Genomic DNA, 15,364 nt, shown 5'->3' on the forward strand with positions numbered 1-15,364 from the left:
TTTCAGTCTTCAGAGTCATAACGGCAGTGCTGTGTAAGCTTTTGGTCGTCTATTACTCTTGTGGTCTTATCTTGTTTCCCTTCATACATTGAAGGTAGAAATGAATTTAAGCAGGAGACTTTCCTTACACATTTTTAAGAAACAGCAGTTAAATGTGGAATTTGATTGGACAGGAATTGCTTTTTCACAACATATTTTTCTGCTGTTAAATAGTTATTTTATGGGGTAATTAATTTTGGAGGGAAGAGAACAGATTTTCTTTTAGTTTAAAACATTTGCATATTAGTGTTTACTATAGAGTCATAGATGACTTTGCTTTCAGTTAGTGTTATTTTGAATTAAACTGATTATGTCATCCGAAATGGTTTTTTTCCCTGTTATGTTTTAATGCATTAGCAATTTATTTGTGTATTTCTTTAATCTGTGTTTACTTCTGTTCTTATCATTAAGAATTTACATCATCTTGAATAACACTGGCCTGCAATATTCGCCAACACACCAGGGGGCGATGTCAAATAAACATGCGCGTCACTAACCCGGAAGTGCGCTACTTCCGTAGACTCAAAATGGTAACAGTTGTACCAAAGTAGCATTAAAATTCACTGTCAGCGTCATTCGCTTCTTAAAAATAGTAAATGTTAAGTCCTTTTTAGGTGTTAATGTAACTGTCTACTGCTAATGTAAGATTAATCGTAAAATAGAAAAGCGTATTTAGCGGAGGGTTGTGACAAACACAAGGAATGTGTTGTATTTAGCGTTTGTTTGGTTAGCTTAGCTTAGTCGGTTTTCTACCATTTAATTACTGGAAGTTTGAGATTCTATATTTTTTTATAACATTAGCATCAATAATAATCAAAATGCGGAGAGGTGTCGGTGCTGGAGCCATCGCCAAGAAGAAGCTCGCAGAGGTAATGTGACATAGAGAGTTTTATATTATTTTATGTGGTTGCTGCATTGTTTATGTTGTCTTATGACTGATTTTGTTTTTTTTATTTACAGGCCAAATATAAAGAAAGAGGAAATGTTCTTGCAGAGGACCAAATTGTCCAAGTGAGTTCTCATGTTAACAAAATTGTAAAAAAAAAAAAAAAAGTTTCAGTTTTACGACCGACCATTTTATTTAAATTATTTTTACTATTGTTATTATTTTTACTATTTTTTATTATTTTTATTATTTTTACTATTTTTATTATTTTTACTATTGTTATTATTTTATTTATTATTTTTTACTATTTTTATTGTTTTATGTATTATTTTTATTATTTTATTTATTATTTTTACTATTTTTATTATTTTTAGTATCTATCTATTTTTTTGTACATTCTTAATTTTTCGTTTTTTATATAAATTGTACTGTGTTCACTTTCTGTTTGCAATCTTTGCTCTTTGCTGCTGTAACAATGTAAATTTCCCCTTTGTGGGATAAATAAAGGATTATCTTATCTTATCTTATCTTCTAAAGTTAGGATAGGATATGATAGGATAATACTTTATTGATCCCCAGAGGGGAAATTCAGGCATTGCAGCAGTAAGCTCAAAATACAAAATACACATTAAACAGAATAGATTAGATAAAATAAGCTTAGATTAAATAAGTTGTACTTATAAAAGGCTTGCTTGAGTGAAAAAATATTTTCAATTGGGCAAACAATGAAATTAATATTGTTTTGTTGGGATTATTTGTGTAAACTTCTACAAATTGCTGATGAATCTTTTCCTCAACTGTTTCTGTTTCCTGTCAGATGTCGAAGCAGTTGGAGACCTTCAAGTCAAACTTGGAGGAGTTCGCCAGCAAACACAAACAAGAAATCCGAAAGAGCTCCCAGTTCAGGGTTCAGTTTCAGGAAATGTGTGCCACCATCGGAGTTGACCCCCTCGCCTGTGAGACACATGCGGAACTAATGCACATTTTTATGGTCGCACATTTGTTATTCAAAATAACCTTTAACCACTTTAATCTGTTTATTCTTTCACACAGCTGGAAAAGGCTTTTGGTCTGAGATGCTTGGCGTTGGTGACTTCTATTATGAGCTCGGAGTACAGATTATTGAAGTGTGCCTGGCCCTGAAACACAGAAATGGAGGTTGGTAGTTTCCCTAGAAACTAAATGTGTTAGAAGTTACATCGAGCCGACACAAACTCTGCAAACAACGGCAACTTTGTGTCGATCTGAACTCTGTGGCTTTCAGATGATTCTTCAACCTTTTCTATGTTCCTGGATTTTAAATGTTTGTGTGTGTTTCTTTTTCAGGGCTTATTACTTTGGATGAACTTCATCAGAGAGTGCTGAAGGGCAGAGGGAAATACGCTCAGGATGTGAGCCAGTACGTATTTCTTATTTAATTTAGATTTAATTTGATCAATTTTTGTCCAAGATGACCTTCATGACATTTTTGGACAATTTAAAACCAATGGTTGTGTGATTTGTTTAAATCATAAATTATGTGAATTCCCAGAGATGACTTGGTGAGAGCCATAAAGAAGTTGAAGGTGATGGGGAGCGGCTTCGGGATGATACCTGTTGGTGGTTCTTATTTGGTCCAATCAGTACCAGCAGAACTCAACATGGATCACACCGTCGTTCTCCAGCTGGCCGAGGTACGACGCAGCCCTGCCATGTTTGAATTAAACACTCACACAAACCTTCTGTGTGTCTGAATGTCAAAAATAAATCTGATTCTTTAACAGATGATTAATGAAGCCATCTTTTTTAGCTTTTCTGCCTGAAGAGATGTTATTCCAAAGAGTGATCATGGCTGTTTGTTTCTTTGTTCATTCGTAGAAAAAGGGCTATGTCACCGTGAGTGAGATCAAGGACAGTCTGAAATGGGAAAAGGAGCGGGCGTGTCATGTCCTGGTGAGTGAAAACCAGCTCTTTTGGGTCAATATATGTAAGTCTGACTTGAAACACCGGAAGGGCACCTGCACACTCGGACAATTTCAGATTGAAAAACTTCTAGGGCTGTCAAACGATTTACATTTTTAAGGATGATTAGCCCCTTAATTTTACTAATTAATTGTATTTTTAATTGCATGTTTAAAATTTCATTATTTGGCATTTAACATTACAATTCACTTAGCAGAGAATTTAAGTATACAAATTGTTAGGCTTTTATTTTTTAAATGTTCTGTCGTAAGCTGAGAGTACTTTACTTGCTGTGTGCTTTTATTTTGAAATAAAGTAAGGACCTTCTGGTAGATGGATTGTTGAGACATGAACAGAAACAGGAAGTGGTTAGAGATCCCAAACTGAAGTCAAACAGCTCAAAGGCACGGTAACAAAGGTCAATGTGTGATGTCATAAGGTCAAGGTGTGATGTCATAAGGTCAATGTGTGATGTCATAAGGTGGATATTACTTTGGACCCGTCAGCTGAGCTGTCTGAGAGTTTGTTACAGTCAAATGAGACATTGAAAGACGCAGCAGTGTCCTTCTTTTACATCACTGTGACTATAGGGAGACACTGAGGACCACTATCTACGGTGAGCCTGAAGGGACAAAATACGATTAATTTCAGACCTTAACTAGTTAACGCTGACAGCCCTAAAAATGTCTACTTTTCATTTACAAAAGTCTAGAGAGACGACTGACGCTGACGAGAGAAAAAGATTTTCTCTCTTCAGCAGTAGGCAGGTTGGGTATATAATTTTTTTGTACTAAAATAAGCTTTGAGTCGACGGTGAGAAACTCCCAGAGGTCATTGTATTTATCAAACACAGGTCTTTGGATTATTGTTACTGCCAGGAGGTACTGGAAGAGATCAATAAAAGGCCTGTAATGTTAAATAATAAGGTCAAATCCTTTTCACTGCTCTTGATATGTTCTGAAAAAGATGTGACTTGTTTCTGGTATTAAACAGGTTTTCAGAAGTCCGACTGTATGGTCAACCTGCTGAACCTTAAACATGCAGCTCTCTGTCTTCACTTCTCCAGGATCACCTGCTGAAGGAAGGCCTGGCCTGGCTGGACTCTCAGGCCCCCGGAGAGGCTCAGTACTGGCTGCCCGCTCTCTTCTCTGAGCTCACCCACCGTGATGTCACGCCCGAGGAGGCCAATCAGATGACGCCTTGAGAAGCGCTGACAGCTCAAGAGACTTGTTGGTAAACAAAATGTGCCTGGTGGTGACGGGGATCATGTGATGGAGTTGGCTCCTTTAACTGGGGCTGGCAGGACGGACGATTCTCCTCTGAGGTCATTTTCTGGACACAAGGCGGGGACACTTTCTTCAGCGCTTCTCGTGGCATTTATGCAACAAGTCACCGAGAGAAAGATCACTTCCACAACGCTGCTGGAGAATTCCCCGTGGTCTGCCTGGTGTCGCGGTTTAGGGGTGTTAATGTATAAATCTTTCTGTACAAATGTAGACGTTAAGTTTTCTTGTAAAAAAAAAAAAAAAAGACAAACATTTTAAATAAAGACTCAACATGCTGCTTTCGTCAAGTCAGCCTTTTATCACTTTATTACTAATAAATGCAAAATAACATATATTCAAGTGAATTGTTAGTTGACAATTTTCATTTGTAACATAATCAATGAATCATGTTGCGGTTATATACACTTTAAAATCAACAGAAACTTTAGGTGAATTAACTCGGCATGATTTGGTTACTTCATAATCTTATTATTTTATTTTTGTTAAGGTTTATTTTTGGGCTTTTTATGCCTTTTATTTGAGAGATAGGACAGTGGATAGAGTCAGAAATCGACAGAGACAAAGAGATTGGGGAATGACATGCAGGAAATTAGCAACAGGTCGGATTTGAACCCGGGTCGCCCCCTTGGAGGACTATACCCTCTGTACATGGGGCTCGCGCTCTAATCATTACACTACTGGCATCCCAGTTATTCCCATACTTGATTCACATCTACAATACAGACATCAACTCCCAGAAACCATCGCTACTTTCAGACAAAATGAAAGTCTTGTCTCTTGTTGTTTTGATTGAAAGACTCACAGCAGCCTCGTTTACACACTGAGAGTTTCAAGGCTGAGGAAAAAGACAGCCACAGGTCGGATTTGGACCCGCTTGGAGGACTGCAGCCTACATACACGGGGAGGACGAACTAACCTTATTCATAATCTTTGCGAAATCAGGCAGTAAACGAAGCAGTCAGGTAAATAAACTCGGCTTTAAACGTACCAATGGTTACTCCAAATAATTAATGTTTACATAAAAGGTCATTACTCGGTTAAATCAAATCTTATCCAGTATTTTAAAATAATTTTTACATACCGATAAGAGCTGTTTATCTCCCAAAGAATACCAAGCGTTTCACAAATCATACCTTCCAAACCTTGACGTTTACTTCCTGCCTTCTTTCGGTATTATTATGTCAATAACAGGAGGTGTGTTACGCTGGATCGCATCAGAACCTTTTTTTAAGTACCGACTGAAATGCGTCCAGAATTTATCCTCCCCGACAGCTGACAATTAGCGTCTGCTCAGATTCATTATCTTGTTTATTATCTCAGCGAGGCATGAGCCTGGAGGGGGGGGATCATGTGTTCAGAGCTCTGTGTATCTGCCTGCTTGTGTTTCTGTTTTTGTGCATCAAGGGTGTGAGGTGAAGTGGGGTTGTCATGTCACCAGGTTTGAAAAATCTAACAATATCGATACCTGTTTCAATACCACGGTTTCAATAATTACCAAAAAAGGGTTAGAGCAACCCTAGGGCAGTGTGCGGGAGTTTACCTTTTAAGTTTTTTGATGGACACACTGCTCTCCTACACACCTATCTTTTTCTATTTTGCTTATGAAGGAAGGAAAACATTAAAAAAAGGTCCACATAAAGCCACCCTGGTAATGTGGCGGTCTGCTCGAGACCCGTCTGATACAAATCCACTTTGCGATACAATTGAGTTCAACGACCAAAATAAACGAGGACATCCTGTTCGCTGTGATGGATTACATAACTCGGGGCGGTTTCAGGTTTCTGCCAGCTGATTCTTCGTGCACACGGGACACAGAATGGACTCTTAATGATTGTTTAAGGTAAAAAAAAAAAAAAACTTCACACTTCACTTCAGTATGCTTTGGAAAATGTTCATAATGAGTCGTGTGTAAAACAGAGATATGAGTACAGCTTGTAAGACATTATTTTCCTTCAGACGTGTACACTATGTAACCTTTTTTTTGCGACCCGGTGTGGTTTTTTTCTCACAGCTCGTGTCCGTAGACGTGATCCTCGAACACCGCCTGCTCCATGGTGTCGCAGATCATCGTGCAGAACGGGCAAACTCTGTGACTCTGCTCGTGTTGCTCCAGTTCCTCGGGGGTTATTCCAGGGAAGCTCTCCTGGCAGTGACGACACACCAGCGACGGCTGCGGACAGAAAACCGAAATAGAAACGGAACTTTAGGAGAGGTAACGGAATGAGGAGGGGATTATGTTTAAAGTCCACATCGAAAATAAACCGTAAACAGACGAGTCACTCTCAGGCTGGAGCATGAGGAACGGAGTGCAACCACCTTCATAAACTTTGTCCCAGTGTCAGAATAAATATTTTGTTTAGTTTTAAAAAAAATTAAAGGTCACATATTCTCCTCCTCTTCAACCAGTTTAAATAAGTCTCAGAGCTCCTCAAAACATGTGTGTGAAGTTTCTTGTTCTAAATCCACTCTGATCCTGTATTTGATCATGTCTATAAACCCCTCTATTTCAGCCCTGCTCAGAACAGGCTGTTTCTGTGTCTGTACCTTTAAATATGTAAATGAGCTGTGTCTGACCACGCCCCCTCTCTGGAAGGGCTCGGGTGGTCTCGGTCTTTCTCGCTCCATGTCCTATTGTTTACGGTGAGAAGGCAGACTCAGAGGTTCAGAACAAACACCTAGCTGTGGGAGTGTCACCCACCTGGGGGAGGGGCTACTGCCCTTTGTGATGTCATGAAGGGAAAATCTCCAAACGGCCTGTTTGAGCACACATTTTCTGAAAACTATGATGAAATGATTCGACTCACCTCCTCCTCTGGGTTTGCAATGCTCGCTGCAAAAAAAACGGGATATTGGGTTAACGTAAAATATCAACAAATAAAAGCATTTAATGTTTGTATGTTTCAGGGTTAGAGCTCCTGCTATTGTACATTTTGTATTGTACATACTCCTCACAGTGTCACATCAGGGAGGTCGTTCCAAAGTCGAGAAGCCCCCGACAGCAAAAGTCACCTTTAGATTTGAGGCTCGACTTTGGAACAACCAGAAGGATGAGTCCTGTGAGGATCTATTGATCCCGGCTCCATGGCTTCTCTGTTTCGGAGCCCGTGTCTTACCTATGGTCTCGTACTGATGCTCCTCCTGTTCAGTTGTCTCCAGCTCCTCCCATTCAGGTGGGGCTGCAGCAGTGCCGGGTGGGAAGCTGGTTTCAGGCTGGGCTTGAGGTGGCTTGACGTGGGGAGAAGCTTGGAGCTCAGTGTTAAGTCTGCGCAGACCCTCGATGTCTCTCATGAGACTCTAAAAAGACGATAAACAGTTGAACTTGAGATTGACAAAAAGCACTATTTATTATTATTTTTTTTTAATTAACTTTTTTTTTCTGAATGTACCTGGTTTTCTCCGGCCAGCTCTTCTTTCTCTTGTGTCTCCAGCTTGATAATGTCGTCCTTCTCTTCAATGGTGCAGTCTTTCTCTAAGATCAGTTGGTGTGCCTCGTTGAGCTTCAGCTGGAAAACAATGCAGGGATAAGAGCCACTATATTGCACTGCAGCACACACACAACCTGACTTACACACTACCTAATAGGAGGAGGGTTTGCAGACTATTGACTTAAATATCGTTGCATTAAAGTTTAATTTATAGGAGATAGGGCTGTGCAATTAATCCTGCTTTCATCAATATTGTGAGCACTTAACAAACAGAAAAAGTAATGCATTAAATGAGAAAAACTATTCAACGTAAACAACCACTGCTTTCTTACTGGGCATGTGTACATTTGAATTATTAAACCTTGGTATAATGGCCGTCTTTCATGTCTTTTTTCAAGCAGTCAGATGAAGCTTGAGCTATGATAAGATGAATTGGTGCCATCTTAGTGGTGTATAAACCTGCTTATTGGATTTATTTGGGATTCAGGAGGATCATGTTGCTAACACAGGCGGTGTACTTCCTGATCATATCGCAATATTAAACCATCTCATTGACTGTTACATTCTCGTATCCTGTAGGCCCTAATTGAAAGCTCAGATCCTGGGTTAAAAAGGTAAAAAAAAAGAGCTCAGGATGATGAGCAGATAAACCTAACAGAGGTGGAGATGTATTCTGATACTGTACCTCCTGTTTGCTGGTCATCCGTTGAGCCTCTTCATAAATACTGGACACCTTCCTCAGCTGCTCCCGGACTTCCTGCAGCTCTCCCTCCAGAATCTGCGCCTTCCTCTTTGCGATCCTTGCCTCTTCCCTCTCAGCCGCCAACTTCCCCTGAGTGTCATGAAGCTTTCCGGCAAGCGCCTGAATCTCCCCCTGAGAGAGGACGTTCAGCATTAAGCACAAAGGAAAGAAATCATTTAAAGATAATCTCTTGACCTAAAATAAACGAGTACCCTCAGGTCGTCATCGGGATAGCTCTGCAGCTTCTCCATCTGTGACAGTCTCCTGGTTAACTCCTGGTTTTCTCTCTTCAGGTCGTCCGTGTTACATGCGACGGTTTGCAGCCTCTGCAGCTCCACAGAGAGACGCTCCTTCTCTTTCTCACTGCTCTGAAGGTCCACCTGCAGCAGGTAACAGACACATTATAAGAACAGAGTTTTGATCTGGATCTGGAAGTAAAACCTAAAGGCATGAATGTTTGTATAATTCATGGTGTCACAGCGAGACAGTGCAGTACAGTGATGAGTGTGAGTCTCAGTATTAGTCAGTCTTTTAGGGTGTCACATACCATTTATGGATGGAGACATAGAAAATGACCCCCCCACCACCCCACCCATATGCTCCTTCTTAGCGTCCTGGTCTCATGAGAACATGTGCGCCAGCTTATGAAGTCTTTTGAAGATTTGGTTTGAACCTTAAGAAACGCTAGTAAGCCATTTTTTTTTGTCTGTAGGCTAAAGGCCTTCATGATTAATTTGGACTTAATCCCTCGGACACCATCCTGATGTGGATTAAACAAAAAAAATATTCCAATACTCAAGCATGCACTGTTTCCTCCTGTGTAAGAAACTTTTAATAGAAGCTGTGCGAGGAGCTGAAACAAACCCCGATAGTTTCATCTGTTTTGATCTGTTTCAAGAACACATCAGCTTCAGTATGAGTGTTAGAGGAAACATGTATTACTTTCACACTTGCAAGAAAACCCCTGAAAAACTCCTGATATTTAAATCTCCTGTGTGAACACAAACAGATGAATATTTTACTCAGACTTCACCTGGAGTTTTTCCTGCCAGACCTCCTAGTATTGTTTTTAATCGAAGTCAGAGTGAGCTGATGTGAGAACGCAGCAGGATATAACCCGGAGAATTCACCTGGAGTCAGTGGGAGGGGGTTAATATCCTGTGACTGCTGCACGACCACAGACGGTATGCACCGCTACCATGCATGTAATGAACCTGCTGCGTTATGTTTTCTGTTCTCCAAATGTCCTTGTGATTCTGTTAAACTACACGTAGCATTGCTAAAAAGGCAGATAGAGAAGTCAGGGAGAATTAAAAGTGTGCTCTATATATGCCCCGCCCCCAGGTTCACCTGTAGGAGCTGGACGCTGTCTTTTATTTTCAACAGCTCTCGTTCTTGTTCTCTGACTTTGGAGTTGAGCCTGAAATTCACACGAAGAAAAAAACATCTGCTATTGTCCTGAACGTTTTTTAAAAGATGAAATTAGATATAAAAAGTATGACTAACTCACGTTGTAACCTCTAAACTTTGGGTGTCAACTTTCCCCCTCAGCTCCTCGCGCTCTGCTTTCAGCTGGTTGATCTTTGCCACAGCGCGGTCGTATTTCTCCTGAGCGTGTTTCTGAAAACAAATCAACAAAAGAGACTTTTTCCTCAGCCTTGAAACTCTCAGTGTGTAAACGAGGCTGCTGTGAGTCTTTCAATCAAAACAACAAGAGATAAGACTTTCAATATGTCTTCGAGTAGCGAGGATTTCTGGGAGTTGATGTGTTGTAGATGTGAATCCAGTATGGGAATAATCGGGGTGCTGGCCCTGCTCAAATCCGACCTGTGCCTCCTTTCATGCATGTCATTCCCTCTCTCTCTCTCCTGATTTCTGACTCTATCCACTCTCCTATCTCTCAAACAAAGGTCCAAAAAGCCGCCCAAAAAAAGTGTGGGAATCATTTCCTGTCGTGACTTAAATATAATGTTCCTTGCAAAAATGTCCTGTGCTCCGCCTCCTGTAGAACCAACAGCAGGGGCGAGATGACATAATTGGTCGACCCTATACCTGGATTTCTATTGATTAGATAATATCGATAGCATATCATCAAAAAAAATCCAACAGCAGACGAGAAGAAGAAAGAAACCCGAGTGACAGGAGAAGGTTTTAAACCGGAGAGGAAGAAACAATATAGCTGCGAGCAAACAAACATTTTGAGTAGAAACAGAGCAAATGTAAGCACAAGGTAGGGACTACTTCCTGGATTAAAAAAAACATGTTTTTAAAATAAAAAATAACCTAGAGAAATACTGCCATAATTACGCAGACAGAAGAAATGGTGCATGCAGCAATGGTCATTTAATTCAAATGAAAGAACGGTCTGTCAACCTCCTCGCTGACGGGCTAAAAATATCTGAAAATAATGTAAGTACTGGACTCAAACACATGTAAAAGGAAGGTCAATGGGGCGCCATAGACTAGTGGTTAGTGCGCCCTCAAAGCGGATGGCCAAGGTTTGAATCCGACCTGTGGCTCCTTTCCTGCATGTCATTCCCCCCTCTCTCTCTCTCTCTCTCTCTGATTTCTGACTCTATCCACTGTCCCATCTCTCAATGAAGACATAACAATCCAAAATCCTAAATGTGGAAGTCTTACACACACCTTGATATGTTCTTACCTCGTTGTCTCTCGCTCCTCCGTCTCCACTCAAGCTGTCGCTGAGTTTTTTCAGCTCCATCTCCTCGAGCTGTTGATCCTGCTGCATCTGCTCTGTCAGCTGCTCGCCCATCTTCACCTGAGAGGAAACATCACAGCTAAGAGTTCTGCACCGAAGCAGAGTTCAGATTTCAGTAAAATACAGTAAAAAAAAACAAACCATCAACTCCTCGTTTTCCTTCAGCTGTTGCCGTAAGCTGCTATTCAAGTCTTTATTCTGATTCATCATTTGATCCAGTTCTTCGACCAGCCGGCTCTTTTCTCTCTCGTCCGTTTCCTTCTGCTCCTGTGGAATCGAACCACACAGACAAGTCGAACATTAAACTTAGATAAACTGCCTTCTCTCTTTGCACGATAAGCTAATCTCGTTTACTGTCCCTTTAGAAAGTGTTTAGACCTTCCAGTTGGCGGCTTCTTGCTGCTCCTGCTTCAGAGCGGTTCTTAAGGTTTCATTTTCAGCCATTTTCTGATCCAGCTCTCTCTGCAGTTCAGCTTTCTCCCGTACGCTCTGATCGACCTGATCCTGAGTTTAAAAAAAAAAACACATTAAGTCAATAAAAAGCTTTATTTACTTTGGCTTTCAGACTTCCATTTTAAACAGTTGTACCTTTAAATAAATAAAAAAATCAGTAACCAGTGACCTAAGTGCAAGTTTAAAAACAGCATGAGGGGGCGCCTGATAGCCAAGCGGTTAAATCGCACACCCCGTGTACTGAGGCCAGAGTCCTCATCGCAGCGGCCGTGGATTTGAATCTGACCTCGGCCCTTTGCCTGCATGTCATCTCCTCTCTCTCTCTCCTCCCAACATGTCCTGTCTCTCTTCAGCTGTCCTGTCTAATAAAGGCAACAATTTGCCCAAAAAAACAAGAATAAAAAATCCCAAAAAAGCAAGAGAATCAAGATGACTTCCACCATAGTCAGTTATTATCACTTAACAGCTTTATCAAACACACTGCTGCTGGCTTTTTCTCTGAATGATTTCATAAGACTTAGAAACTCTTTTTTTTATTTTTATCCCATGTGCAAACGACGACAAACAATTCAGTGCTTGGCAGAGATAAGCTGCAGGGAAACATTTGATACCTGTGTTGTTATAACCAGGAGGTCGTCTTCAGGAATGATCTCCAGGCTCATGTCCACCGGGTTTCTGAAACAGAACGGGGTGCTCGCTCCTCGCACTTGGCCGCTACTGTCCACGTAGCAGAACTGGTAAAACTCATTCTCATCTTTGGGCAGGTAGTAATCTAACAGGGCGAAAAATAATAATAATAATAATAATACAGCACTGAAAACAAAATCTTAAAATACTTTGATGTTTTTTCAAGATGAGGCTGAAAGAAGATTTTCTGCAGGGAACATTTTTTCACTTAAACTGTAATAAACATTATCTGGAAGTATCAGCTTTTAGGAAAGCAAAATGTTCGTCCATGATTAGACTGGTCCAGATATGAAATCCCTGAGAGTCTATGTCAACAATACAGAGCCGGTAGATCAGCAGATCATGAAAACAAGCTGAAGAGTCGCTGCCTGGTATCATTTTTACACATCAGACTCTCTGAGTTTTTAGAAACTTGTGTGCACTACAAACATGACCACACGTCAACCCTGCATACAAGTGAAACTCTATTTATTCTTACCCTTAAAAACAGCTTGCCTCGTCACGGACTGCTGGCCTTCAACATCAACACATGGCTCCACCCACACGAAGGTATGATAGTCTTTTGTTGTGCTCCACCCAACCTGTAATTAAGCAATATCACATGAGAGGGAGTGACGTCGTAGTGAATATCAGGGCTGCTGTGATTCAGTCGCAGGCTGTTGTAGTGACAGAACTTTAAAACAACAATTAAACAAGCAGTAAACTGTGGTTAAAAAGTTAAAAATCAACAACAGGTTATTTTATTTTTTAACTCAAACTCAACTAGTTCCACAGTTTAACTTAAACTATCTGTTACTAAGCAACCCAAACGTTCTGTTCTACCACTCTTCATATCTGTTGGTGTCCATGGTTACCACAGAGCAGCTATTTTGTAATATGGACATTTACTTGTAATTTATTTTTTCATGAAGTTAGAGTCTGTTGTGTGATTCTCAGGGATGATGCTGATGAATAAATAAAAAACAACGTCAGATTTAAATGTCACTTAAAAGTATTCAGACGTCCTGGCTGAGGAGGAGTGATACATATTGTGACACTCATGGAATGCCTCTTGTCCAATCAGATTGCTCGGTCGGAACTAATTGTTGTATATTAAAAAAAAAAAAAAAAGTTATTATAAAGTTAAAAAACACTTGTTTCAAGGACAGGTTTTGTGTTACCATACCTTAAAAACGCCCACCCAGTCCCTGGAGTTCGGCTGGAAGGAGGCAGTGAGGTTGAAGCAGCAGGTGACGCAGGTTGAAGGTGGATATGTGTGAGGGATGTCCGTGAACACCACCTGGGAGAAGGTGTGCGCTGCGGAGTCAGCTGCCTCTGTGGGGCTCTCCATGCTGAGTAAATATATAAAGACTGATGAGAAAACAACATTTCACGAGTCTGACTGATGACAGCAGGTGCTACAAGCTGATCTGTGTCCTCACCAGAAACATAACCCGTGCATTAAAACGATTCACATTTCCTGTTTATGTTTTTGTTCCTGCGCAGTTACAATCCTAGTTTCACTTTATTTCTAAACTGCCACAAATCCATAATCAACTCCATAATCAACTCCATTAAAACTTTCCTGAGTCAAAAAAACCCCAATACGTTTTAAATAAACGACTCATTTACCCAAGAGATGACATAACATCTGTTTTAATGAGAGTTTAAAGGGAAATAAAAGAAATCGAAACTTAACAAGCCTAGACCGCACCCGAAAGGTTGTATAAGTTATTATTTGATACATCTTTTTTTTTTGACTACAAACTGTGTGAATAATCTCCCAAAGTTAGTTAAAATGTTGGGATTAAGAAAACAAACTCACATGTTTGCTGTCACTTGACTCAGCACCGAGATCAGCCGTCAGCTCCTCTTGCCAGGACAAGGCGCTGTGCTGCGTTCAGGTGCTCCTCGGATATTTGTATTGCCAAGCATAGAACTTCAACGTAGCACTTCCGGCTCGTAAAGTTCTCTATTTAGAATATACATAGATCTTTTGAGAGATAAAAAAAAAGGTTGTTATTCTAATGGAGGATGAAAATGGATGTATTTATTTTTTTGCATTCATTTACTTTTATTTTATTGAAAAATATAACAACAAAAAAACAAGCAACCCACATAAAAAAAATAAAGAAATTAAAAACCCACACACACAAACCCAAAACAAAACCAAAAAAGTGACATAAATGGATATATTTATAATAGCCTACCTTCATTATTTGGCCAAACAAAGTCAGTCAAACCCTATGGTCAAACCTCTGTTTTCAAGCTTTAGAGAAAAACAAAATTATGCATGTTTTGATTCCAGATAAGACCTTTGACTGTCCTGCTTTTGTTGTTTTATTTTCTATTATAAAGGTGGAAAAAAAAGTTATTTGTGAGAGAACTTAACTGTAAAAATTTGCAGTAAATTATATATTATATTCTCTTGTGAACTAAACCCTTTCTTTAAAAAAAATTATCTTATATCTGTAGCGATAAAAAAAAAACTAAGTTAATTTAGGCATGTTTGCGTTTGTTGACAAATTAAATTTAGAAGAAGTTTGCGTTTTATAATGTATTATTATTATTATTTAAGTAAGGGCACACAAATGGGCTGTACTCTACTTTAAAGTTTCTCTCCATGCACTGCCATGTTTTTTCAGACAACTCAGAGAATAATTTTGGTCGTGTGTGATAAATGTATATCTGAAAAACAAATAGCAGAGAATGGAGTCACTACTGCAGTGTAGACTAGACTCCGTCACTGTTTGTTTACATGTGCGCTCAAATCAAAGACACGCTGTCCCATTTCTGATTTTCCGTAAACAGTCGAGCTGCATCATGGGACATGTAGGTAATTTTGACCGAGTTGCAGCTTTTTGTCCAGCATTGTGGTTTGATAACACAAGAGGGAGCCACACTCTTCACTACGTTATATCCTCTGTTATTTAGGCATGTTTGAAATCTCTGTTTATTTATCATTACAAAGTTTATTGTAAACAAAAAGAAGAATAAAAAATATTATATATTGTATTGCTGTCTGGAGTTGAACAATTCCCATTGAGAGTAAAGAGTATGTAAGAAACAACTAAAATATGATTTGTAGAATAATAGTGATATAATAACAATAGGAGAACCATCTGTGCAATATTTAAAACTCTAAAAACAGAAATGTCACATTACATAAAAGTGTAATAAAGCTTTTAATTTGATGGTATATCTTGG

General features: G+C 39.6%; 2 protein-coding genes across 3 annotated transcripts; one reads left to right on the forward strand and one right to left on the reverse strand.

The window, feature by feature from the left end:
* The first annotated feature begins 794 nt into the window (after window positions 1–794).
* On the forward strand, window positions 795–4,491 carry snf8 (SNF8 subunit of ESCRT-II). The gene is made up of 8 exons (XM_061028144.1): window positions 795–908; window positions 1,000–1,050; window positions 1,743–1,881; window positions 1,979–2,083; window positions 2,252–2,324; window positions 2,457–2,598; window positions 2,783–2,857; window positions 3,933–4,491. Exons 1-8 carry the CDS (start codon window positions 858–860, stop codon window positions 4,068–4,070), a joined length of 774 nt encoding a protein of 257 aa, XP_060884127.1. The 5' UTR covers window positions 795–857; the 3' UTR covers window positions 4,071–4,491.
* calcoco2 (calcium binding and coiled-coil domain 2) lies at window positions 4,431–14,117 on the reverse strand. Of its 2 annotated transcripts, XM_061028142.1 has the most exons (15): window positions 13,983–14,117; window positions 13,344–13,509; window positions 12,657–12,759; window positions 12,103–12,263; window positions 11,417–11,542; window positions 11,180–11,305; window positions 10,982–11,098; window positions 9,830–9,939; window positions 9,670–9,739; window positions 8,532–8,699; window positions 8,263–8,451; window positions 7,539–7,655; window positions 7,266–7,446; window positions 6,957–6,982; window positions 4,431–6,322 (listed from the first exon to the last, which is right to left on the reverse strand). In XM_061028142.1, exons 2-15 carry the CDS (start codon window positions 13,506–13,508, stop codon window positions 6,158–6,160), a joined length of 1,824 nt encoding a protein of 607 aa, XP_060884125.1. In that variant the 5' UTR covers window position 13,509; window positions 13,983–14,117; the 3' UTR covers window positions 4,431–6,157. The 2 variants fall into 2 exon arrangements, with proteins under 2 accessions (XP_060884125.1, XP_060884126.1); XM_061028143.1 differs by lacking the exon at window positions 13,983–14,117 and having other exon boundaries at window positions 13,344–13,528.
* Between the last annotated feature and the right edge of the window lie 1,247 nt (window positions 14,118–15,364).

Source organism: Labrus mixtus, chromosome 21 (assembly GCF_963584025.1).
Source record: "Labrus mixtus chromosome 21, fLabMix1.1, whole genome shotgun sequence".
Lineage (NCBI taxonomy): Eukaryota > Metazoa > Chordata > Actinopteri > Labriformes > Labridae > Labrus > Labrus mixtus.

What these genes read in the sequence shown, in the direction of transcription:
- snf8 (XM_061028144.1), top strand. Translation starts at nt 858, where the DNA reads ATGCGGAGAGGTGTCGGTGCTGGAGCCATCGCCAAGAAGAAGCTCGCA. An exon ending in CAGAGGACCAAATTGTCCAA is followed by an intron (nt 1,051 to 1,742) that starts GTGAGTTCTCAT and finishes GTTTCCTGTCAG; the next exon opens with ATGTCGAAGCAGTTGGAGAC. An exon ending in TCGTTCTCCAGCTGGCCGAG is followed by an intron (nt 2,599 to 2,782) that starts GTACGACGCAGC and finishes GTTCATTCGTAG; the next exon opens with AAAAAGGGCTATGTCACCGT.
- calcoco2 (XM_061028142.1), bottom strand. Translation starts at nt 13,508, where the DNA reads ATGGAGAGCCCCACAGAGGCAGCTGACTCCGCAGCGCACACCTTCTCC. An exon ending in TCCTGGTTATAACAACACAG is followed by an intron (nt 11,543 to 12,102) that starts GTATCAAATGTT and finishes TTTTAAACTCAG; the next exon opens with GATCAGGTCGATCAGAGCGT. An exon ending in CAAAGTTTAGAGGTTACAAC is followed by an intron (nt 9,740 to 9,829) that starts GTGAGTTAGTCA and finishes TGTGAATTTCAG; the next exon opens with GCTCAACTCCAAAGTCAGAG.